Source organism: Monodelphis domestica, chromosome 6 (genome assembly GCF_027887165.1).
Source record: "Monodelphis domestica isolate mMonDom1 chromosome 6, mMonDom1.pri, whole genome shotgun sequence".
In the NCBI taxonomy this organism is placed as follows: domain Eukaryota; kingdom Metazoa; phylum Chordata; class Mammalia; order Didelphimorphia; family Didelphidae; genus Monodelphis; species Monodelphis domestica.
This window is the reverse complement of record NC_077232.1, coordinates 172,453,575-172,479,199: the sequence shown is the minus strand read 5'-3', so window position 1 is coordinate 172,479,199 and position 25,625 is coordinate 172,453,575. Positions and strand designations below refer to the sequence as shown.

The following is a 25,625-nucleotide window of genomic DNA, read 5'->3' as shown; positions in this document are numbered from 1 at the left end:
AGCCATGCTGAGAGCCAGTTAATGGCTGTTGAGATTAAAATTCTCTGGAATCTGCATATTAATTTATAATTATTTATTAAATAATGAAAGCAGGGTTGGAGAGAGAAAAGGCACATAATCACATGGCAGGTCGTCTAGCTAACCTGAGCTCGCAGCTCACCGCATGCCCCTGTTCCCTAGGAAAAGGACCAGGTGCAGCCCCTCTAGGAAAGCCCAGACACAGAGCTGTTTGCTCCCTGGCAGAGGGGCCACAAACTTCCTTGATCTATAACTTATAACTTGGGTGGTTCATTTTTTCTGGGTCTTTCTCTCTGGTTGGACAGCCTTGACCTCAGTCCGGGTCAGAGGCCAATCCTCTACATACCAGGAATCATGTGGGAGGAGAGGCAAGCATCTTCCAGGAGGCCAGAGAGCCATGAATCATCCTCCTTATAAACCTCAGGCCTTGTTCTTAATCCAGACGAAGGGCAGGAGTGAGACCGAAATGAATTTTCACTTTCCCTTTAAAAAGGAAAGAGGGGTACAGGCTTATGTTCATTAACACATGACCTAGTGCACCTCAGATGGACTGAAGACCTTCAGTGAACTGCATCACCCACGAATTAAACCCCAAAGAACTTGTGAAAAAAATTCTTCAGGTTTTCATTTCTCAACACAAATTTATGATTTGTTATTTTGTTTTCAAGAAAGAAAGAGGAAATATGAGCCTTCAAAAATACAAAGAGGGGCATGTAGGTTGCTCAGTGGTTAGAGAATCTAGCCTAGAGACAGGAGGTCCTGGGTTCAAATCTGGATCAGCAACTTCCTAGCTGTGTGACCCTGGACAAGTCACTTAGCCCCCATGGCCTAACCCTTAATGTTCTTCTGCCTTAGAATAAATACATAATATTGATTCTAAGATGGAAGGTAAGGGTTTGAAAGAGAGAGAGAGAGAGAGAGAGAGAGAGAGAGAGAGAGAGAGAGAGAGAGCCTCAGCCTCCTACTTCCAAATCATTAGAAAAGAGAAAGATTGGCCATGATGCCCTACTTAAAATGACCTACCTCAATGTCTTACCACCCCATCCCAGCAATGAGCTCTGCCATCTTTCTTCTAACTTGAAGGATGTGGCCAACATCCCAGGGTAATCTAATTAGCATTTTTCTTATTATTAATGATTTCAGTTCAACAAACATTTCATGGAGTATCTCCTCTGTACAGGAGCCCATGTTTAATGGTGAGAATACAGATACAAAAGCATAATGGCACTTGGTTCCTCAAGGAACTTATTATAACACACCTGGTACCCTTTGGTTCTCTGGCCCATCAAAACAGTGCATCTGAAATCAGTCATTTACACTTAAGGAGCCACTAAATTAGACCTTAGTGTGAATGAGGTCCACAGGTACCTTTGACCAGGCAGAATAGGAAGTTCCTTCTTAAATAAGGCCATTTACTTCAGTGTGAATCACCAAAAAGTTGGCCACTAGATGAAATGTTTATTTTGGCCAAAGTAACCCACAGAGCTCACCTCCTCTGAAAGCCATAGACTAGAGGATTAGTGGCCTAAGATCCTTGAAGTGTCTAAATATGACTGAATTCCCCATTGAAGGATTTTCTTACCTAAGGAAGCAAGTAGAGACATTATTTTAGGAAAATGCAGGAAGCCTTTGCCTGAAAGGAGAGAAATCATCTGAAAGGAGGCCTAACATAAGAACATAGATTTAGAGCTTGAAGAGATTTTAAAGGTCATCGAGTCCAAGCTCCCCATTTTACAAATGCTGAAACTGAGGGCCAGGAAATTTAAGTGATTTGCCCAAGTTCTCAGTTATTAAGAGTCTGAATCAGGATTTAGAACCCAAGTTTTCTTGACTCCAAGGTCTATGCTGTGTTCACTATGCAATCATAGCAATAGGGTCTTCTTTTCCCCCCCACCCCTACTTTTTAACTTGAACCAGACCCAGAGTCAAGAAGACTTGGGTTCAAATGTGGCCTCAAATACTTTCTAGGTATATGACCCTGGGCAAATCATTTAACCCTCTCTGCCTAGCCCTTGTTCCTCTGTCTTAAAGTTGTTACTAAGACAGAAAGTAAGGATTTTTAAAAATAAATTGAATTGTCAAATCAAGTTAACAAACATTTATTAATCGCCTAATGTGTACATACATAGTGCTAAGTGTCAGAAGGGTATTTTTTCTCCCAAACTATGTTCTCCCATTCCTTTCCTTCTCTGCCTAGACATAGATTCGGCTCCCTCCCCTTTTTTCATCCTCATTTAAATTTAACAATCCCCTTCAGTCTCTCTGAACCAAATGTACCAGATGCTAGGAACCCAGAAACTGTTGTTGCTTTATGCCTTGCCCTCCATCACACCACTAACTTGGTATTCCCAGACAAGCTATCTTCAGTTTAGAATTTCCAGCAAGTAGGGAAAGGGCAGCTAGGTGATGCAGTGGATCAATCACTGGGTTTGGAAGCAGGAAGATTCATCTTCTGAGTTCGAATCTGACCTCAGACTCTAGCTGTGTGATCCTGGGTAAGTCATTTGACCCTCTTGGCCTCCGTTCCTCATCTATAAAAAGAACTCGAGAAGGCAAAGGCAAACCACTCCAGTATCCAGAAAACCCCAAGTGAACAGCAAGCAGGGAAAAGGAGGACAGATAGATCTTTCCTCTACTTTGGAAGATCTCGGTTGCAATCCCAGGTCTATAAGTTACTAAGTGTAGCTCTGTGGGAGTAATAGGGGAGGAAAGTTCGGTGGTTGCTCTGTGGGCTTATTTCTTCATCTGGAAAGTGAGAGGGTAAGCCTCGATGACCTTCTAAGGCCCTTTCCACATCTAAATGTATGACTCTGTGATCCTTCAGATTCAGGGAAGCTCAGGGAGATTCTCGGCTGGGCAGTAAACATTGGGCTCTTGAAAGTAGGAATTTCATCTTTTATTGTCTGTTTGGAGGGGAGAGAAGCCAGAAGAGGAGGAGGGAGAAGAGAAGGTTACAATCAGCAATATTCTCAGTATTGATACTAACCATAGATCTTGCAGCACCAACATAGCAAAAGAAGGTAAAACTAAAAATGTATTTGACTTTGGGGAAATCATGTTAACCATAGTCATTTACATTAACTACTTACTATTTATGCCTAATTACTATGCTGTACATAATAACAATTTACATATGTAATTAACTGTCAGATTAATTTGTGTAAGTTGTCTTTGATAACAACATTTAGCTTTGTTCTTTTATGCTCAGCTCTGCTCATTCCTTCCTTCTATTCCTCTCTTTAAGAGGTCACTTGGTCTAGTGCTGGAGTGCTGGCCTTAGAGGCAAAACAAAATAATAATAATAATAATAATAATAATAATAATAATAATAAATCCTCTATTTATAATTTCTTAAAATTAGAGTGGGACCCAGTTAGTATCAAACTTGGATGACATTCTTTTTTATTTTAAAATTTTATTATTTATTTTAAACATTCTTTTCTTTTTAAACTTTGAGTTCCAAATACTCTCGACCTCTTTCCCATTCCCTCTCACACTCACTGAGAAGGCAAGCAGTATGAAATCAATGATACATAATGCAAAACCCACCACCCATGTCTCCCTCCACTGTAAAGGGCTTCCTTACACACCTCTTTTATGGGAGAAAATTTTCCTCATTCTTTTCCTAGTGTCCTTCTATAGATAGCTGAATGGAGAAATGGATGGATAGATATATACATATAGGTCTGTATTATATAGATACAAGTATTTTATATATATGTAAGTAGAGTAGGGGGAAATGTTTAAAACAAGGGAGTTCAGCAAAGACTTCCCATGGGAGATTAATGTCCTTCTTACTTAGGAACACAGTATAATTTTTAAAATTTTATTTTTATTATCATGAAAAACACTTCCATATTGGTCTCTGTTGTAAGGGCACACTCATATGTAACCAAAACCCCAAAAGAAAGCCATAAATGCACTGATGTGAAAGATATTAGGCTTTGATCTGCGTCCATGCCACTCCAACAGTTCTTCCTCTGGAAGCAGATCGCATTCCCCATCTTAAGTCTTTCAAGATTGTCTCAAATCATTGCACTGCTGAGAGAAGCCAAGTTTTCAGAGTTGAATATCATACAGTATTGCTGTTACTATGTATAATGTTCTCCCAGTTCTGCTTATTTCAATCTGCATCAGTTCCTGCAGATCTTTCCAGCTTTTCTGAAACCATCCTGCTTATCATTTCTTACAACATAATAGTATTCCATCACCAACATGTACCACAATTTGTTCAGCCATTCCTCAATCAAGGGACACTCCCTCAATTTCCAATATTTTGCCACTACAAAAAGAGCTGCTATAAATATTTTAGACAAGTAGATCTTTTCTCTTTTTTAAATTATCTCTTTGGGATACAGACCCAGTAGTGGTATTCCAGGATCAAAAGGTATGCACAATTATGTAGCTCATTAGGTATAGTTCCAAATTGCCTTCCAGAATGGCTGGATCAGTTCACAACTCCACCAACAATGCATTAATGTCCCGACTTTGCCACATCCCCACCAGCATTTATCATTCTCCTTTACCATCATATCGGCCAATCTGATAGGTGGTACCTCAGCATTGTTTTAATTTGCATTTCTCAAATCAAGAGTGATTTAGAACATTTTTTTTTATATGACTACTGATGGCTTTGATTTCTTCATCTAAAAGTTGCTTGCTTGTATCTTTTGACTATCTGTCAATTGGGGAGTGGCTTGTATTCTCATAAATTTGACTTATTTCTCTAGACATTTGAGAAATTAGAACTTCATCAGAGAAATTTGCTATAAAATTTTTTCCCAGTTTGTTGTTTCCCTTGTTATCTTGGTTACATTCGTTTTGTACAAAAGCTTTTTAATTTAATATAATCAAAATTATTCATTTCACATCTAATAATGCTTTTTATTTAATTTGCTTATAATTATTGATTGATAAGGTGGTCACTCCCTCAAACTTCCCTAATTGGTCTAGATAGATCACAGATTTTCTACAATAAACTCGTTTTCCTGTCCATAGTCAACGTCTCTAACATGGCTGTGGGAAGGTAAGGTGGGAATATTATTGGGATACTTTAGGAATATGCAAACATGTCATTTGGAAGCTTCTAGCTAGATAACTTTATGCCTCAGAGGCTTTAGAGGGAAAAAAAAACATGTGCTGGACTTAGAATCATGAGACCTGCTTCTGACACTCTTGACAAGTCACCTAAGCTCTCCTAACCTCACCGTCCCTGCCTGAAAAATGGGGATAGCAATATTTGGACTACTTAGCTCCCAAGAGTGTTTTTTATAAACTTCAAAGCATGATGCAAGTGTGAGTTTTCATCATTATTAATCCTTGTTCTCCCATTCTGTCGCCTCGAATTGGAATAAGCTTTGATATTAAAGCCTTGACTATTTCTCTGTACAGGATCAGCACCCAGTTGGACTGTCCCGGACTACGGGCCCTATCCAGCCCTCAGTGGCTCCAGGTTCTGGCAGCATAGTTACAGGTGCCAACCCTGGGGGTCCCAGCTTCCTGGCCACCCAGCCCCAGGCAGCCATCATGAAGCAGATGCTCATTGACCAGAGGGCACAGTTAATGGAGCAACAGAAGCAACAGTTTCTAAGAGAGCAAAGGCAGCAGCAGCAGCAGCAGCAGCAGCAACAGATTCTGGCCGAACAGGTAACGGGAACCTGCCCCTGCTTCTCTCTTCTCCCTGCAGGCAGCCTGGCCTGAGCCCTCATTACCCAGACCATGACAGCAGCCCACCTTCCTGCCTCCTGGCCAGGAATAGAAGCCCCTATTGGCTCTGGGGACAGGATGGGAATGTGAGCTCCTCGAAGGTGGGAGCCATCCGTTTGCCTCTCTTTGTATCCCCAGCTCTTAGCACAGTGCCCAGCACTTACTGATGCTCGTAGCCTGATTAACCTGGAGTCAAATCCAGATCCTCCCACTTACCAGTGTCACCTTCAGCAGTTAGGTCCCTTCTCCTCCTTTGTCCTCTTGGGGATGGACCAGATCAGTGGTGTCAAGTGCCACAGAAAGGATGCCTTATTTTCACTTTGAAAACCAAAAAATTAATGTTGTCTATCTTGCATTAAATTTGTGTTTGTTTCGTTAAACATTTCCCAATTTTATGTTCATCTGATTCTGGAAATACTGAACACACTGCGATCAGAAACCTTGGGATGAGAGGATCTCTAAGGGCCCTTTCATCTAGAGAGACACGATCCTGTGATCAGGCCAAGTCACTCTTCAGTAGCCCCTAAGACCAATTCAGTCTTCCACATAGGATGGGCAGCTGGGTACCCTAGTCAGACGCCAACCTACGTTTATCGCGTTATGTCACAGCAATGCTTTACCGTATGCTCCATGCTTGAGCCTACCTGGACACAGGCCTTTGGAGGTCAAGTAAGAAGCCTGCCCAAGGTCACACAGGCTCCATGAACATGCCCCACTCTTCCCTCTGCACGTTCTCTCCCTCAGTGTCTAGAATAGGCTTACTCCTCTTCTCTTAAATTGCTTTTCTTGTTGTTCAGTCTTTTCAGTCATGGGCTACTCTTTGTGACCCCATTTGGGGTTTTCTTTTTTTTTTAGTTTTATTTAATTGGTCAATTTAGAACATCATTCCTTGGTTACAAGAATCACATTATTTCCCTCCCTCCCTTCCCGCAGCCGACACGCAATTCCATTGGGTTTTACATGTGTCCTTGATCGGAACCTATTTCCATGTTGTTGTTTGCACTAGGATGATCATTTGGAATCTACATCCCCAATCGTATCCATTTGGGGTTTTCTCGGTAAAGATGGCGGAATGGTTTGCCATTTCCTTCTCCAGTTCATTTTATAGACAAGGGAGCAAGGCCAACAGGGTTAAGTGACTTGTCCAGAATCACAGAACTAGTGAGTGTCTAAGGCTGGATTTGAACTCAGAAAGATGAGTCTTCTTGACTCTAGGCCCGGCCCATTCTATCCATTGTGCCACCTAGCTTTGTTGTTGAGTCCTTTGGGTCGTGTCCAACTCTGTGATTCCATCTGGGATTACCTTAGCAGAGGGATGGAAGTAGTTTGCCATTTTTTTTCTCCCGCTCATTTTTACCCGCTGAGGAAACTAAGACTAACAGAGTAAGTGATTTGCCCAGGCTCACACAGCTAATAAATGTCTGAGCCTGGATTGGAACTCAGGAAGATGAGTTTTCCTGATTCCAAGCCTAGTGCTCCATTCACTGTGCCACCGAGCTGCCCCCGAACCACCTCACTACCCATCTTGTAAAGCCCAACTCCAAAGCTTCTTTGCCTAGGAGGTTTTCCCTCATACCTCGCAGTCAGGACCAGCTTCTTCTTCTTCCTTGAACTTCTCGCACAGCCCTTTATTTTGTACTTTGCCATGAGCACTGCGCATAGATTATCTGTTGTGTCTATAGATTAGCTATAGGTGTCTGTGAACATCATGGCCCCCCACTAGACTGTCTCCTCTACGGCACCCTGAGGAAGCAGGACATGTACTCCCTTTGGAGTTCAACATCTGCCACTGACCTGGCTCGGGCAAGTTGTTTCTCCTCTGTAAGCCTCGGGGTCCCCATCTATAAAATGGGAATGGGGATCCTTCCAACTCTAAATCTTATGAGACCTACAAGAGAGACAGGATGACATAATGGACAGAGAGCCCGCCTAATCATCGGCAAGACATGTTCAAGTCCTGCCTTTGGCAAATATGGGTTCTGTACCCCTGGGCAAGTTATTTGGGAACTCAGGAAACTCTCAAAGAATGTAAAATGCAAGCAATTGACAATCTCCATGCAGAAATGGAGTTTCTTTACTAAAATAAAAGCTCACTAAACCAGTGAAAACACAGATCCATTTTACAAAAAAAAAAAAAGTCTGCCAAGTGCTTGACCTTTTTTGGTTCTCAGAAATAATTAAAGTTTCCATGTGCAGATAAAGACATTGTCTTACAGAGGTTAAAGGACTTGCCCAGGGTCACACAGCTAATACATGCAAAGGCAGGATTTGAATCTGGCTCTTCTTGACTCTAAATCTAACACTTATCATAGTGCCTGTCAGGGCAGAGCCCCTTCCTCCTTTCAGCTTTGTATCACCTCTAACCACAGTGCTTTACAAACAGAGATGAATAAATATTTGTTGAGTGGGTCCTATTCACCACAGCATTACCTAGTACCTGTTATGCAAATGTTTGTATAGACTGAAATGGATTTGATTTGAAAGGAATTTTAAAAGGCACACGTGTGTAGAAATGTCTGGCCCTTGCGATGCCCCTTTTGCCAGAGAGAGGACCCATCACTTCCCATGCTTCCCTCCTCTTCCTGCTTGTGCTGAAGCTCAGTGTTCAACGTCAGCGGTTCACCATGCACAGTCTGGGAACCCTTGAGGGTCTGCAAGGTCAAAGCTATTTTCATAATAATACTAAAACGTGCTAATTTCTGATTCATTCAACATTCAATATAACCCATATGAACAAAAGCTCTTGGGAGGGGGATCTCAGTAATCTTTAAGTGTGTAAAGAGCTCCCGAGGCTAAAAAGTTGAAGATCCATTTTTCTGCATGCTAAGTACTTGGTCTCTAATTATTATTTCTTTCCGAAAGCAATATTTCTACCAGTCAGTCAACAAACATTTATTAGGTGTCTATGTGCCAGGCATTTTGCTAAGTACTAAGGATCCAGAGACAAATAGACCAGGGTTTCCCAACCATTTCTAGTCTTTGAGCCCTCCTTTCCCCCTGTTTGATAGAAAAGGGAATAAATTAGTGCATTTACCCTGTATCTGTTCATAAAAAATGAAGTCGATTAAGTGACTTCATTAGTATAAAATGCTTACTTGCCAAATATCCCCCAAACCATCTTGACCAGCTTCTCTTAACTCTTAGGGATATATGTGCCCCAGATTGGGAACCAACCCTTCATGTAGATAATACTGTCTTTAAAAAAAATATGAGTCAGGGAAGCTAGGTAATGCAATGGATAGGACACCAGGACACCCGGCTTCAAATCTGGTTGTGTGACCCTGAGCAAGTCACTTAACCCTGATTGCCTAACCCTTACTGCTCTTCGGTCTTGGAATTTATATTAACAGAAGAAAGGAGTTTAAAAAGAAAAGAATAATAGGAGGAGGAAGAGAACACTTTCAGCTGGAAGTATCAGAGGAGACTTCACGGAGGAAGTGGCACCTCAGTTGAGCCTTGAAAGAACAGGAGGATTTCAACAGGCAGGAGTGAAATTCATGGAGGCAAGAGATAGCAGGATGAGTGGAGTAGACTATGCCTTACCTAGACTTTGTGTCTCCCCTAGCGAGGTGCAATACACACTGTGGCACGTCCTAAATATTTGTGGTTGATTCTAGTCCTTGATAGTGTCCCCGAACAGTGGGTTAGTTATTTTTCTTCCAGCCTCATGATCCTCTTCTCCCAATACATCAAGGACACGTGGGCACTCCCAGCAATACATCTGTCAATATAGTCTTACAGGACTCGCAGCGCTTAAGTGATTTGCTCACGGAATTGCAGCTAGTAAGTGTCCCAGCTGGAGTCTGAACTAGATGTTCCCCAGCTCCAAGTCCAATACACCAGCTTTCATCCCACACTACCCCTATATTCTTCATCCATAGAATAAGGACAGTCAGATTTATAACACCTGCTGCCCACGATTCTTAGGAGGAAAGTAGATGAGAAACTCTAAATCTGGATGGAAATGGAAGCTTTCTTGATTCGTATGCTCATCTTTTGTTTGTTTGTGACTTTGTTTTTGTTCCTGAGTGACCGTGCAATTATCTTCCTCTTTACAAGGCAGACCAACAGCCTGCCAGCTAAAAAAAGACGAACCTGTGTTCCTTTCACCCTGCAGTCAGAATGTGACAAGGAGCCGCACTAATATCTTTCAGGCAGTGATGAATGATACAGCTGGGAGGAGGCTGAGCTTTGCAAACCTTTTTGCCCAGCCTGTCCTAGTGATGCTCAGGTTTTCCTATGGTCCTTCTAAGTAACAGCTTCTGTTCCATGTGCTATTGCCAGTGGCCAAGCCACAGGAGAGATGGGCGCTATAACCCAGGAGAGATTTGGCTAAATCGGCTCAGGGGTGTTAGAAGAGTGGGGGCCCAGTTACCAGGCTCACAAAGAGCCAAGAGGAAGTGGGTGAAGCTCCCATCAGTGGGAATTGGGATGATGGAAATTTGAGGGAGAGAGTTCTAGCTGAGAGCGATTGTGGAAAAGAGGTCGCGGATGACATGTCTGCTTTTTTCTGAGCTCAGATTTATTCAGGCCAGGCCACAAAGAGTTAAAAAGTACCTACTATCTGCCAAGCATCATACAAAGCACCAGGGATACAGAGACTAAATAAAAAAACAATTCTTTCCCTGAAGGAGTTTACATTGTTCTGAGACATACAGCTTACCCACACAAACGTAAAAGACAAAGTTTATGGAAGGTAATTTTGAGGGAAAGCAAGTGCTAATAACTGGTTCATCTTTACTCACCACACAGAGAGTTGACTCTATCCCACTATTAGAGCTCACATCAAATATAGCCCATCTCCTTCCTCCCCTGTTCCCCTATCCACCTTCTGGTTTATCTTCTCAACAGTATTATGGAGGCCTGGCAACAGGACCCCCAACCTGGGAGTGATGTCACAGATGGGGGAAAATGCATCATCTATTATCTAGATTAGAGGATAGTACAAAACGATACTGCTTAAAAAGCCAGGACACACAAATAGATGACATTCCTTTCCCCTTAACCATTCCCATTAAAAAGCAAAGCACCTACTGTGTGCAAGGAATTGTATAAAGATGTTATTGTCATATCCAATAACATTGCAAAACCTCCTGAATAAGATCCAAAATAACTGAAGGGATTTTAACCTAACTATCCACTCAGGGAAAACCAGATGGCCGAAGAATAATTGTCTAGATCTTGATAAGCAGTTGAGTTGGACATCTTTTAGAGCTCATCCATTAATACATATATGTTAGACAGACATTGAACAGGGAAAATGAACTGGGCCAGAGTAGAGCACTAGGAAGACAGAGTCCATTGCATATTGGGAAATTCTTTTTATGACCTCAAGCTTCCTCTCAAAACAGAAATGGCCTTCTCTTCCTCCTCCATCTTCTTTCTTTTTTTCTTCTCCTTCTCCTCCTCCTCCTCCTCCTTCTTCTCTCTTCCTCCTCTTTCTTCTCCTCCTTCTCTTCTCCTCCTTCTTCTTCATCTTCTTCTTTGTTTTTTATTATGAGGAAGAATTCAGGATGGGAAGGGATGGGTTAACAGGCAACTAAAAGAAAGATTAACAATAAAAAAAATTTTAAGGGAGAACCATTCCATGGAGAATGTTTTCTGAGGGACAGCACTGAAAGAAATTGAGAGTGTCCTAGGTTTCTAGTATGCTATGTGTTGATTATTATTATCATATTCATTATCATATCATATTATCGTTAGCTATTTGTTTGACAAGGAACCAAGTGCTAAAACTCTGAGTTTCCATCTCAGTAAAATGAAGGGTTGAACTAGATGAGCTGACTTTTACAATTCAGCACTTCTAGGATTCTTGAAACTCTAAAAGTGTCTTCCAGTCCAAGCTTTGATGACCTAGATGTCCTAGAGAGATATTAAAGTGTGGAGAACTTAAGTTGGATAAGAAGCTAAGTGGATTGAGAACCTGGCCTAGAAATAGGAGATCCTGGGTTCAAATATGTCCTCAGACACATCCTAGCTATTAGAGCCCTGAGCATGATACTTTACCCTGTGTGACCCTGGGCAAGTCACTTAACCCCCATTGCCTAGCCCTTACCAATCTTCTGCCTTAGAACTAAGACAGTACCAATTCTAATACAGAAGGTAAGGGTTTTTAAAAGAAGGTGATGATTAGTTGAGGAAAGGTTTTAGCAAAGCTCAGGAAAATAATTGCTCACTTCCTGAGAGAAATGATTAATGTGGTAACAACACACAATTGATGGCAATCCGTCAATCAACCAAAAGTATTTATCAACACCTACTTCATGTATAATACTGTATTGACTGATACAGTCTGAGGAGGTTTAAGGTTTGTCTTTTTTTTTTAACTTACAGGCTACAGACTGACCTTATATAAACAAAAATAATTCTCCTGGGACATTATGGGACATTTCCAGATGTAGGTTTACAAAGAGCTAGGTCCTTCATTCATTCAGCAAACATGTATCAAATGCTTTCTATGTTCAAGGGCTTTGTGCTAGGTACTAGGAATACAAAGATGGTGGTGGGGTGGAGTGGGGGGAGCATGATAGTTCCTGCTCTCCAGCTTCCATTCTACAGGATCTCTTTGTGGCTGATCTCTCCTATCCACCCACTAGTGGTGGTTGTCATTAAATATTCATTAGCAGAGAGGTTCAGTGACTTCTCTCAGTCTAGTTACTGCCAAATGACAGAACAAGGAATAACACCCCCCTAATGTCTGAACACCTCCCTTGTTTTCTTTCTTATTGTGCATAAAACATAGTGTTAAAGGGGGTAATTGTGGCTTACCAATAGCAGTGATAGATTAAGTGACCAGATGCCAAGTTAATCAGACTCTCCAAGAGAGCATGTCATTTTAGTACTGGCTCTTGAGCAATCTGAAGTCTTCTGTCCCAAGGCCAAGGAAAGAGTAAAGACCACAATTACAAAGGGTAAAACAATTGCATGCTAATACATGTATAACCCAGATTGAATTGTTTGCCACCTCTGGGAGAGGGGAGGGAGACAATGTGGATTCATATAACTTTGGAAAACTTGTGTGGAAATTTGTTTACATGTAATTGGAAAAAATAGTAAAAAGTTGAACAAAAATAAATACTTATCAAAAAAAATTCTAACAAAAGAACTTGGATTCAAATGTGGCCTCAGACACTTCCTAACTGTGGTATGCCCCAAAAGTTACTTAACCCTTTTTTCTGCTCTTAACTCTTCAGTCTTAGAATTGATACTAAGACAGACGGTAAGGGTTGAAAAGAATAAATAAATATTCACTGAGTAAGCTATCCCCTAATATTCCATTTTTACCTTTTATTGTATCTTACTGTATATTAATTTGCACTAATGATTATTGTCTACCAAATGAATGATCCTTTTAAATGGCATTGTAGTCAGGTTTTCTCAATTTGGGGGGAAGGTGGTTCCTGCTTTGATTTTCATACTGACTTTCAGTGACTTTCAAATGACTCTTTTCAAATATATATTTGTTTGGTTGACTCCTTTTCTTTTTTACACCACGGTGTCACAAAGCAATGTATAAAGCAACATATCCCAGTGCATAAGAGAGCAAAAGAAACAAAACCAACCCACAAAAATATATCATCATTGTGTCATTGACTTAGAACTGGAAAGGATCCTTATAGGCTCTCTCGTCTACACACACACACACACCCTGTCACTGCCTCATTTTATAGGTGAAGAAACTGAGGCTCACAGAGGTGGGTTCATAATTACACTCTCCATCCTCCATTTTTCTCTTGGGATATTTTCACATGCAATATATACTGTATGAGTCTCACAGTAACCTTACTAGGCATTCTTATTTGACAGCCCTTTGACAAACAAGGAGAAACCAAGGCATAGAGAATTGCAATCACATCTAGCTAGCACAGAATATATTGGACTTACATTTAGAAAGATCTGAGTTAAAATCCTATAGCAATTACTAGCTGTGTGGCTCTGGGGAATTCATTTAATCTCTCCTAACCTAAGTTTCCTCATCTGTAAAATAGGGATAATAATGACACCTACTGTATAAGGTCATTGTGAGAATCAAATAATATGATGTATATAAAGTCCTTTGGGTTGTTCAGTCATGTAAAACTCTTTGTTGACCCCATTTGGGGTTTTCTTGGCAAAGAGACTGGAGTGGTTTGCCATTTTCTTCTCCAGCTTGTTTTACAAATGAGAAAACTGAAGAAAACAGGGTTAAATGACTTACCCAGGGTCACACAACTAGTAAGTATCTGAGACTAGATTTGAACTCATGAAGATAAGTCATCCAAATTTTAAGCCTGGTGCTTTATCTACTGTACCACCTACCTACCCTTTTAAATACTAGCTATTATTATTATTATTATTATTATTATTATTATTATTATATGATTTGCCCAACTCTGGAAGCTGGAAGAGACCTTCAAAGCCATGTAGTCCAGCTCCCTCATTCTATAGACAAAGAAATTGAGGTCATGAGATGACTTATTTTCCCAAGGTTATAAAAGTACTAAATAGAGCTGGAATTGGAATCCAGGATCTTCTGGCTCTCTCTCTAATCCCTTTTCCCACCATGGCACATTGTCTTGATTCAAAGTTTTGCATGTCAAAATTAATGGCAGATTTAATTAATTCTGTATTCTTGTTTCTCTCTCCCTCTTCCCCCTCTCTCCTCTCTCTGGCTCCAATTCTCTCTCCATGTTTCATTATGCCCTCTTCCCCTCTCTTGCCTTCTTTCCAATCCAGCAGTTACAGCAATCACATTTACCCCGGCAGCATCTCCAGCAGCGGACCCCGTATCCGGTGCAGCAGGTCAATCAGTTCCAAGGTAAGGCCAGAACCCAACAGTGCCTCTCCTATAGTACTGGGGCTAATCATGCCTTTCATGTCACAATTTTTCATATGATATCCTGGTCTTCTTAATGACCACAGGAACAAATCCTGCCCCATTATCCTCTTTGCTTCCTTGGATTTAGTGCTGGGCAGGAGGTCAGAGTTCATGTAGCAGTAAGAGATATTTCCAACTTGTAACAACCACTGGTCATTGCTGAGTTTAGAGGGTAAGCAGATCATTAAGGGATGATTTGAACATCCTAAGCTTAATGATCTTTTTTTAATTATGGCCCCAGAAGGAATAGAGAGAGCATTGCTAGAACTTCTTTCTGAGTAGAGGGTTGGGTGGTTAACTTTGAAAGTTACAGCTTCCACAGAAATGTCCCTCCCATCTGTCTCTCTGGTGCAAGTTGTTAAGGGGGTACAGAGGATAATTATAAGGCTTTGATGGACTCTTTCTGTCCCCTGAATAGGAGTTTTCCTTACCATATAACTGGGGGCATCAGCTAGGGAAAAGTAGCAGAGATCCCATTGAACTCTATTTTCACAATCTGAGAAACATCTCCCTGAAGTCAGGGATACTGATACCAAGCAAGGGGATTAGAGAGTGTGTCGTACCTAAGAAAACTGGTGGCAGGACTTGGGGGTGTTTAAGCTGGAAGAGGGATGACTTGGGAGGCAACCAGTATCTATCCTTGAATATTTGAAAGAGTCTGATGTGGAAGAGAGATTAGACCTGTTCTTCTTGACCTCAGAGGGAAGACGTGAGAGCAAAAGGGGATGTTACAGGTTCAGGTGACCAGAGCTAACCAAAAAAAGAATGGGCTGTCTTCGAGGTATCGATTTCCCCTGTGAATGGAGACCGTCAAGTGGAATTGGGATAAACGTTTGTCACAGATGCTAGAAAATGGCTTGGATTAAGGAGACTTCTAAGACCCTCTTAATTCTGAGATTCGACGATCCAAAGAACCTCTTTGACAAAATAGCCACATTTCTACTGAGATCTTATCAGACTTGTGGAGCCAATCCCCACCTGACCAGCCTGCCCATCACCTTAGAGTTAACATTTAGAATAGGATCATCCACTAAGGTTCTAATTGCACAATCAATTCCAGTATTCTTTGGAGTAGTATGTTTTCCTTAAAAAAATTGTGAGTCAGTGTTTCATAGCTTTTATCACAAGACACAGCATGATATAGTGGCTAGAGAACTGGCCTTGGAGCCAGGAAGCTCTGCATTCGAGTTGTGCCTTTAAATACATACTGGTTGGGTGACCTCAGACACATCACTTAATCTCCTGGTGCTCTAGGCGGCAACTCTAAGATTATAATTTGCAGTGGATGCTGACCTTCACTAGTAATGTCTTCATGATAATCAGATCACAAGTCTAGTCCCGGTTTCTATTCAGAATATAGTTCCCAACACCCTCAAACCCCCTTACATACACTTATACCCCTTTAAACTGTTGGGAGGAGAAGGTGATCTGGATCTATGGGGGTGGGGGGGTTCCATGGGGACCCAAAGTGATTAAGTAACTTGGCTTGGATCACACATCCAGTATGTGGTCAGAGATGTGTCTTCTTCATTTTTTTTAAACCCTTACCTTTTGTCTTGGAATCTATACTAAACATTGGTTCCAAGGCAGAATAGCAGTAAGAGCTAGGCAATTGGATCTAAGTGACTTGCCCAGGGTCACACAGCTAGGAAGTATCTGAGATTAGATTTGAACTCAGGACCTCCAGACTCCAAGTCTGACTGTCTATCCACTAAGCCACCTAGCTGCCCCAAGAAATATGTCTTCTTGCCCCAAATCTATACCTCCTCCCACTACATTGCGCTGCCTCTCAGACTGTATTAAAGGGAGGAAATAACTTGACTAACCCTGTAGTCCTTCCTGAGCTGTTTAAGGCATGTCCCACATTAATTCCTGATCTCATTGGTTGACCAATCCATGTTTGGCAACCAGCTGGTCGCCCTGAGAGAACATATGTTCTGCATTTTGAGAGATGTCTCTTAAAGGACTTTTTTTTTTTCCTATACTTTTGCTTTGAGATCTTTAAACTCACCCCTTTGCACCTTTTCATAATTCTAAATCACATAGGATAGATGTGTAGCAAAACTCTAAAAAAAGCAAGAAAGTCTCAAAATCTCCAAGCTGGTTGATAGAAGACTATCTGATACATCTTTCAGGACTTTCGATATTTTTCACGTCTTTGACAAATACTGTTGCTATGCTGATGTTACCCATCTGGAAGAATATCAGATTGATAGATAAAGAAACATTGTCCTTCCAGAGAAGGCCTGTCAGAAATAGCTCCCAGACTGTTCCTCCTCCATACTTTTAACACTCGTCTTTTCAAAGGACCTAATGACTGTCTTTCTCTCGCTCATTGAGTCCTCCGCCTCTGGGCAATGTTATATGCCCATGGGGAAATGGTTATTTTTCACAAATATGAACTCCTCCCGGAGGGAAGAGAGAACGGAGACCTTTTACAAAACAACTGCCATGTTATTGACTCTGACTGACTATTGAAGAATTGGCTTTGACATTGGGCTATTAGCCAGAAAACAATAAAATCCAATCGACCACAATTTTTCAGAATTGTACCTGTGTGTTGGGCTATAAAAGAGGCCCATTGCCCAACATACATCCTCATCAGAGGAAAACTAAAGCTCCTCTTTGGAGGGATATTTTCTTTAAGCTTCCTTTCTCGAAACATTTACAATTACTATGGACGAACCATGAGAATAAGAAATAATTCTAATTTCCTTTCATGGACAAATATGCAACTGGTTTTAAAATAACATTGCTTCTACATGTAGATAGTAGAATTAATTATGCTACATTTTTAAAAATAGAAGTTGGTCAGGACCGCTATTCCCTAGACCCATTGAAGAGCTTATAAATGTGCAGTATTCTATGGAAGCAGCCCTGAATAGGAGATCTTGGATTACACATCATTAGAAATAGTACCCGAATTGCACAAAATGGGTAAGCAATTGAAAAGAGTCCTTGCCAATGGCCTCACTTCTGAATGACAAAGCCTCGAGGTAGACCCTTGCATCTGTCTCTAGTAAACCACTCCATATTTATCCAAAGCAGGTCTATGAATTCAGCTATGGAATGATAGACAAGATGGACCATTTTGTTTTTTCAGTCCATTTGGGATTTTTCAGTCATCTCAATGACCCATTTGTTCCCAGTTAATCAGATTGTCTATGTGGTTGGCATGACTTCTAGTGTCAATGCCGTAAGCCTTCACAGGGAAATAATTGGACTGGACCTGAGAGAGCCAGTGTGTCATAGCCAGGAAGGGACAGACCTTGGATTCAGAGGCATGCATTCAGGTCTCACTCATACACTCCCTAGGCAAGTCACTTGATCTTGCCCCCAAGCAACTCTTAAAGCGCTAAATTACGGAATACTCACTGATCTGCAATGATGTAGTTTCTAATACCAGAGGTGTGTAGCCTGACAGATTAAAATGTATTTGGAGGGGCAGCTAGGTGGTTCAGGCCTGGAGTCCAGAGTTCCTGGGCTCAAATCTGGCCTCAGACACTTCCCAGCTGTGTGACCCTGGGCAAGTCACTTAACTCCAATTGCCTAGCCCTTACCACTCTTCTGCCTTGGAACCAATACTTAGTGTCAGTTCTAAGACAGAAGGTAAGGATTTTTTTTTAATGTTTTGGGAAATGTTTAGCAAAATAAATGAAATGCAATACAACCTGGAAAATGTTATTCTGTGGTTTTCTAAATAAATATAGCCTGGTAGAGATCTGTTTCTATTTGACTTTGACACTACTGCCCTTTACTGATGAAATGGGGAGGAAGGCATCATAAGGAGCACGTAGTGCTTTGCATATATTCTTTTATTTGAGTTTTGTAATTCTTTTATTTGAGTTTTGTAATTCCCTGAGGTTAATTTGACAGGACTTACTAGCCTTGTTTTTTTTTTCCTGTGAAGAAGCTGATGCTTAGAAAGTTTGTTACCTGAATTGCCCAAGTTCCCACAGTAATTAGGTGTCCAAGGTGGGATTTGAACACTCCCTGCTCCTGACAAGTCAGCACTCTATCTGCAATGCATGCCTCTCTAAATATGCCACACCACAAAGTCGCAGTGCATCCTGTCACCTAGTGTTTGATCAGAAACCCTTGGTTTGCTTTAATGTTTTGCTTAAACTCAGTGATGCCTAAAGGTGAAAATAATTAAGTCTCCCGCCTGAGTCTAGTCAGACTTACCCCCAGAATCCTTTAATTGCTCAATTCAGAATAATATTGACCTACCAAGACAAATAAATGTGTCATGATAAAAATTCCTATAAAATTGTCTTTTAAATAAAACTATTAAGTATGAAGACATATTAGTTGTCCAGAAGTTAATAAAACAAAAGCCTGCTCCCCCTCTCCAACAAGGTTTCGGATTTCAAGGTTAGACTATCCTCATCTGGGTTCTCATCAGTGTTCTAAGGGGGGATAAAATTTACTTATTGTATTGATTGGCTTAGAGCCTTCATGTTCTTTTAGTGGCCTGGAAAAAAACAACTCTTTCTTTTTCTTTTTCTCATAGTCTTAATGAGTAGTAGGGACATAGAAAAATCCATTGGTAATTCCCTACCACGCTGATAAAACATTGGCCTCCTGAGATCCTTGTCTTCATTGTCTCCTCCTTGTTTGAAAACTTCCTGAAATGCAGGAAGAAGGACCCACGTGATTGATTCAGGCTAAATGACCTGGGATTGATAGTTGAGGGTGTTACAAATCTCTGCCTCATTAAAACCACATTAGAGATCTATAGAAAGAGAGATGGTCATCCCTTACTTGAACATCTGGGAAGGTGCAGAGTGAGTGAGGAACATTTTGGTATACTTGGCTCTTGGCCACATAGCTCGAACACACGGAGAGGCACCACGTCAAGAATAAGTGGAAACCCTGCACTGGGGATCCCCCAAATTTCCACAGATCCAGAGAAGCCTCTTCAAAAAGAAAAGACGCTCTTTAACCCCTCCAACACTATTGAGGTCTTAAGGGAAATTACTTTAATAGTCTTTATTGATGGTATTCTCAGCTGAACCATGTTCCTCCTCACAAATTGAATATGTAATATGATCAGCAGTTCCTACTTAAGGTAGCTCAAGAGATGAATTAACTCTTGCTTCCAAGGAAGCTGAAGCTTTCTTGGCAAAGAAAAAACATGTTACATTATCAGCACTAATGAAAATATGATCAGGGCATTGATCTTTTTAACAGAAAGGAAAGTTCCCATGCCAAATTAGAAATCCATGATCTTCCTAGGAAATCAAAGATTTCTGGGAATAAATTCATTCATTTGCTCAATACACATTTATTAAGTTCTTACTTTGGACCAGGCACTGTTCTAGGCACTAGCCAAAAAAAAAGACACAAAATAAACAAACAAACAAAAACAGCCCTTAACCTCAAGAAGTTTTCATTCCAATGGAGAAAGAAGGAGAAACAACTACACCAATAAGTCAATTATATGTAGGTGTATAGTAGTGCCCCTATCTTAAGGGAAAATGCCTTGGAAAATGTTGATTTATTGAAAAGAGTAGAAAGAGGACTTTTGTGTGAGAATCATAGATGCAAACAACTTGAGGAGAGATATAGATAGTTCTGTAGAAACCCGAGGGAAAAAAGCAACATAGCTTCAGCTTCCTGAGTTCAAATCCTGCCTCAAACACTTACTAGCTGTGTAACCCTAAGGCAAGTTGCTTAAACCTATTTGCCTCAGTTCTTCATCTGTAAAATCATCTGGAGAGGGAAATGACAAAACCACTCTAGTCTTTGAAAAGAAGAAAAAAAAAGAAAAAGAAAAGCAGTTCCTCAAACAAAATTGCTTAAGGAAAGACAAAGACAGTTCTAAAAAAATCCCCCTTCAGATACAAAATATTGACTTGTGGCTGCAGTCCACTCAGGAACTAATTTATATATGACTGTTTTTAGGACTTGGAAGTTTATTGCTGAAAAACTGAATCAAAGAACTCTTTTAGGACTATGGAACAATTGTGTATTGACTCTGTGTCCCATGTATACATCTATATAAATAAATTAATGATCTGAGGAGAGGGGTATGAGGCTGGGTAGGAGAGCCCAACCAACTGGAGCATCCAAAAAATACTGGAGTAGGAAGAGGTGGTGCTTGTGCTGAACTTTTTTTTAAGATATTTTATTTTCCCAGTTATATGTACTCACCGTTTTTAACATATACTTTCTGAAATTATAAGATCCAAATTGTTTCCCTCTTGCCTTCCCTCCCCCCTTACAAATCTGGTAAGCAATTTGATCTAGATTATGCATGCATTATCAAGGTCATTATTATAAGAGAATACTCATATAAAACCACAACTCCAAAATGAAAACTTGAATGCTTTGATCTGCATTCTGACTCCAACAGTTCTTTCTCTGGAGGGGGATGGCATTCTTCGTCCTAAGTCCCTCAGAATTGCCCTGAATTGTGGTATTGCTGAGAATAGCTAAGCCTATCACAGTTGATCATTGTACATATTGCTGTCAGGACTTGGACGTTTCTGGTGTTGCAAAAGAACTGAATCAAAGAACTCTTTGGGGACTGCGGAACAATTGTATATTGACTCTGTGGAAGCTCTGGTGTTCTGGTTCTGCTTTTTTCGCTCTGCTGCAGTTCATAGGTCTTTCCAGCTTTTTCTGAGGCCATCCTGCTTGTGTGGCCCAATAGTATTCACATCCTACGCCACAGTTCCACAACCGTTCCCCACGTGATGAATGTCCTCTCAATTCCTGTCCACCACACGAAGCTACGGGTTCTAAGAAGGCGAAGTGGGAGGAAATGAATTCCAAGCCATAAATGGCTTCTTATCTTAGCCTGCTTGTCTTTGGTGTGTTGCTTTCTCTGAGAAATGCACAGCGTGATCTTTTGCTCTCCCTTGCAGGTTCCCCCCAGGACATGGCAGCTGTGAGAAACCAGGCAGCTCTGCAGAACATGAGAGCTTCCAGGATGATGGCCCAGAGCGCAGGCATGATGGCAATGGGGCCTTCCCAGAACCCCGGGGCCATGCCCCCTGCAGCAGCTCAGTCTGAGCTTGGAATGGCTCCTTACAGCAACAGCTCCACCAGCCAACCAGGAATGTACAACATGAGCGCAGGGATGAGCCAGATGCTACAGCACCCGAACCAAAGTGGCCTGGGCATGACCCACAGCCAGGCCCAAGGCCCGAGGCAGCCTGCCGCCGCTCAAGGGGTCAGCATGGTGAGCGGGTTTAGCCAGAGCATGCTGGTGAACTCAAGCATCCCCCAACAGCATCAGCAGATGAAAGGGCCTGTGGGGCAAGCCTTGCCCAGGCCCCAAGGCCCTCCAAGACTACAGAGCATTATGGGAACTGTCCAGCAAGGAGCACAAAACTGGCAGCAGAGGAGCTTACAGGGCATGCCTGGGAGGACTAGTGGAGACCTGGGTCCATTCAACAATGGCACCGCTTATCCCATGCAGGCCGGACAGCCTCGGCTGACCAAGCAGCATTTTCCCCAGGGGATGAGCCAGTCGGTGGTGGACACCGCAGGTACCGTAAGAGCTCTCAACCCGACAGCCATGGGTCGGCAGATGATGTCATCCCTCCCCGGGCAGCAAGGGAGCAGCCAGACGAGGCAAATGGTCATGCCCGGCATGAGCCAGGGGGTCCCTGGCATGCCGGGGTTCAGCCAGCCTCCCACCCAGGCGCCGATGCAAAGTGGCAACTTTGCCCCAAGCAGCCAGGGCCAGGTTTATGACCGGAATCCATCCCAGGACATACCCTATAATTACGGCAGTGAAGGAGCCGGGGGCGCGTTCCCCAGCCTAGCAGAGGGGGCCGACCTCGTGGACTCCATCATCAAAGGCGGGCCAGGGGATGAGTGGATGCAAGAGCTTGACGAGTTATTCGGCAATCCCTAGTCACAGGGGGCCCCGAGAGCCAAAACTCCAGTGGTTAACGTTTAAAAAGAAAAAAAAGGAAACGGGATGTCGCCCCATCCTCGTTTGTTTTTTTTTTTAATCTGTGCAAATTTGAGCTGAACTGTAGCAGACAGATGGTGGAAGATGAAGGTGGCGATTTCCAGCCCCAGTAGGCCGCATTTTGCAAAACTTCCACATCAATCCACTCCATGGGTATGAGAGAGACAGCCAGAGCTTGGGAAGCCCCACAAGATGGCCCTCCCCCTGACCCCGGGCCCCTGTGTGGGACAAGGCGCCAGTGCCCATGAGCCCAGAAAGACTGCCACCCAAAGCCAAGGAGTCCCCTGTCTCTCCAGCCCCCCGTCTTCTCAGGCCGCCAGAAAAAACAGATCCTCAGGCCACGGGGAGGAATGCTCTCCCACCAAAGCTGCTGAGTGATTGCACGGGCCAGGCACTAGTGGATCAGAATTGTGCTGAACTCTGGGGGAAACAATTCCAGGTCTAAAGACATGCTACTGTATTGGGAGGATGGGCGGGAAGGCCAGGGCCGTCTTCCTGGGGGGTCTCCAAGAGAACCCACTGGCCCCCTCCCAGTCCCCATGATGAACCTCAAGAATGCTAGGGGCATTGCTGCCTGATGCCCCCCGCGATAGCCAGGTTACCTTGGAGGAGGAGCATAAACCAGGCGCTACAAAGAGACGAGGCCCCGGAAGACGAGTCTGTCACTGCTGTGGCGAGGGCTAAATGGCCAGTGTGGTGGCCAGACTGCAGAGCTTCCCAGGCCACGCTGGGGTCCAGTACGAGATCCTTTTTCACATCTCTGCTTCTGACAGTGTAGCCTCTGGGGGGGGGGGTGGACAGACATCCACTGGACTCTGGAGATGTCTTTCAGGCCCATCTCCGACCCCCGTCACTCCCTACTTTTTGCTTCTATTTCTCCTGCTCCCCCTCCCCCAACCCTGACCCCACCTGCCCACTCCATACAGCTTGTTCTTACCAGGATCCCAGACGAAGCTACTTCCTGTAACAGAGCCTGGTCGTGGCCAGAATGAATGACAAAAGGAATGCTGCCCGGCCCGATATCAAAAAGGGATTCTGGGTATTTCCAGCCTCTAGAGTAGATGAAAGTTGTCGGTACGACCTGCCTGGGCCACAGAAGTCTGTTCTGTGCTTGGCAGTCCTTGCAGGCTATTGGCCTTGCAACGCTGATATCCCTAAATGAGGGGGAACCTTCAGGAGGAGAATTCTGGTCTGCTTGGGTCGGGGTGCAGTCACCTGGGGAAGAGTCTTCCCCAAAAGAGTGTTCTACCAATCACGCCTCTTCCTGGGCACGTTGAGTGCAGATTTTCTGAGAGTTTAGGAAGCAGAAGTCAGCCGGTACATCTGGCAAAATTTGTGTTTAGGAAGGGGCTGTATGTCGTCTCTGTCCCATGAACTAGCTACTCCCCACCGAATCATCCCAGGCTCAGCAATGCTCCCACTGACCCTGCCCAAAGGCACCAACACTGTAGCTTAGTGTCCTTTATTTCTTGCCAGTTCCTCTGCTTTCCCTCCCACCCCTCATCGTGGGGACCGGTGCCCTAACAACAGTTCAGGACATGGCAAGGAGAAAAGTTGGTCAGAGAAGCTTTGGTCTTTGGTCCTGATGATGCTGGGTCAGCCCTCTGCGAGCCAGTCGCACTGAAGCCGAAAGAGAGGTACAGACTGACCTAAGCTGGGGGGGATTCCAAAGAAAAGGGGTTTGAGTGGAAGACTAGTGTTGGAGGAGACAAGCTGCCAAATCCTGCCCATGCTTTGCCCTCTAGAAAGGAACCGGTGCACGAATCCCTGAACAGCAAGGGAGAGGACGCAGGCCTATTGCTGGCCACGTTGGTGAGGGGAATATGGCAGGGGCCGCTCTGGTTCTCCCAGGAGGACACTGCAGGACTGGACATGAGACCCCTGAAGGTTGAGCCGCGCTATCAGGGAAACTTAAGAGTTAAAATAGATGGAAACCAAAAAAAGCAAACAAACACGAAAACAAAAACAACAAAGTTCTGGATGGAAAGGAGGAAGTACACAAAACATCCACCTTTTTCTGAGAGAGGTACAGGAAGCCAACAAATAAGCCGATGTCAGGAAGCTAGAGGTGAGGGATGGAGACAGAAAAGCTTCCTCTGAATACTCTGTACTGGGACCAACTTAACAAGAGGTAGATTTTAATTATTTTTTTTTTTACTACGGTGCTGATGTATATGTAATGTCTAAAAAAAAAAAGTTATTTGTAAATATGTTTTTACAATCCTGCAAATATCACTGGGTCTACTATCTGTAAAATATATACATATGAATATATATATACTGTTTGTTTAAAATAGAGTATTTTTATTTCATTCCTTAATTCATCATCACTGCAATGGCATTACACTTCAGACTACATCTGATTACTAATTTGTACTGTATTACCTGATGGCAACTGGCTCCATTCTATTCAGATTTTTCTAGTTTTCTGTTTTTACCTTGTACATTAAGCACTGCATATTTCCTTCTAAGAACTGTACAGAACTCTGAAATGTAGAGATGAAGTGATGTTGGCAGACCACTTTTAAAGAAAAAGGCAAATAAAAGATTGTACCTGAACCAATCCAAAGTGTCTTTTCTTGAACTAACAACTACTCCTATTTCTGTGGCCCCTGGAGATTTTCAAAATGCTTTCTTCACAACTATAAACAAAAGGACACTTCATCTCCATTTTACACATTGGGAGACTCAGTGAGCAACTAAGACAAGGTAAGTAAAGCAGTAGCAAGAGCAAACCAGCAGCCAGCCCATGAACTACACTGGTGATGAGCCATATGATGCTGTGTGTGCCACTTATTCCCTGGGTGGCCTTGAGCAAGCCAATTCAGTTTTGAGAGGCAACATGATGTCGTGGATGGAGTATTGGAATTGGAACCAGAAAAACCTGGGTTCAAATCCCACACCTGACATTTAGTAGACATGTGTGACCCTAGACAATCTACCTAATCTGCATATCTCAATTTCTTCTCATCTACAAAATGAGGAGGTTAAATTAAATGACCTCGAAGGTACCTTTCAGCTCTAACTCTATGGACCAAGGAATGATAACAAAAATCAAGGAAGGAACCTAATAATTGGATAGAGGTTTTATAGGAGGACCCAGAAATGAATCCC

The 25,625-nt window shown here is 42.6% G+C and overlaps 1 protein-coding gene across 3 annotated transcripts in view; it reads left to right on the top strand.

The window, feature by feature from the left end:
* MAML3 (mastermind like transcriptional coactivator 3) overlaps window positions 1–25,074 on the top strand; it is a 556,838-nt gene extending 531,764 nt beyond the window's left edge. For 2 of the 3 annotated variants that reach the window (XM_056802719.1, XM_001377635.4), the window contains exons 3-5: window positions 5,410–5,664; window positions 14,440–14,521; window positions 21,454–25,074. In XM_056802719.1, the coding sequence (XP_056658697.1) occupies window positions 5,410–5,664; window positions 14,440–14,521; window positions 21,454–22,451 (1,335 nt within the window). In that variant the 3' untranslated portion in view covers window positions 22,452–25,074. The remainder of the gene's footprint in view (window positions 1–5,409; window positions 5,665–14,439; window positions 14,522–21,453) is intronic. The other variant, XM_056802718.1, reaches the window with a different exon arrangement.
* Window positions 25,075–25,625: the final 551 nt, after the last annotated feature.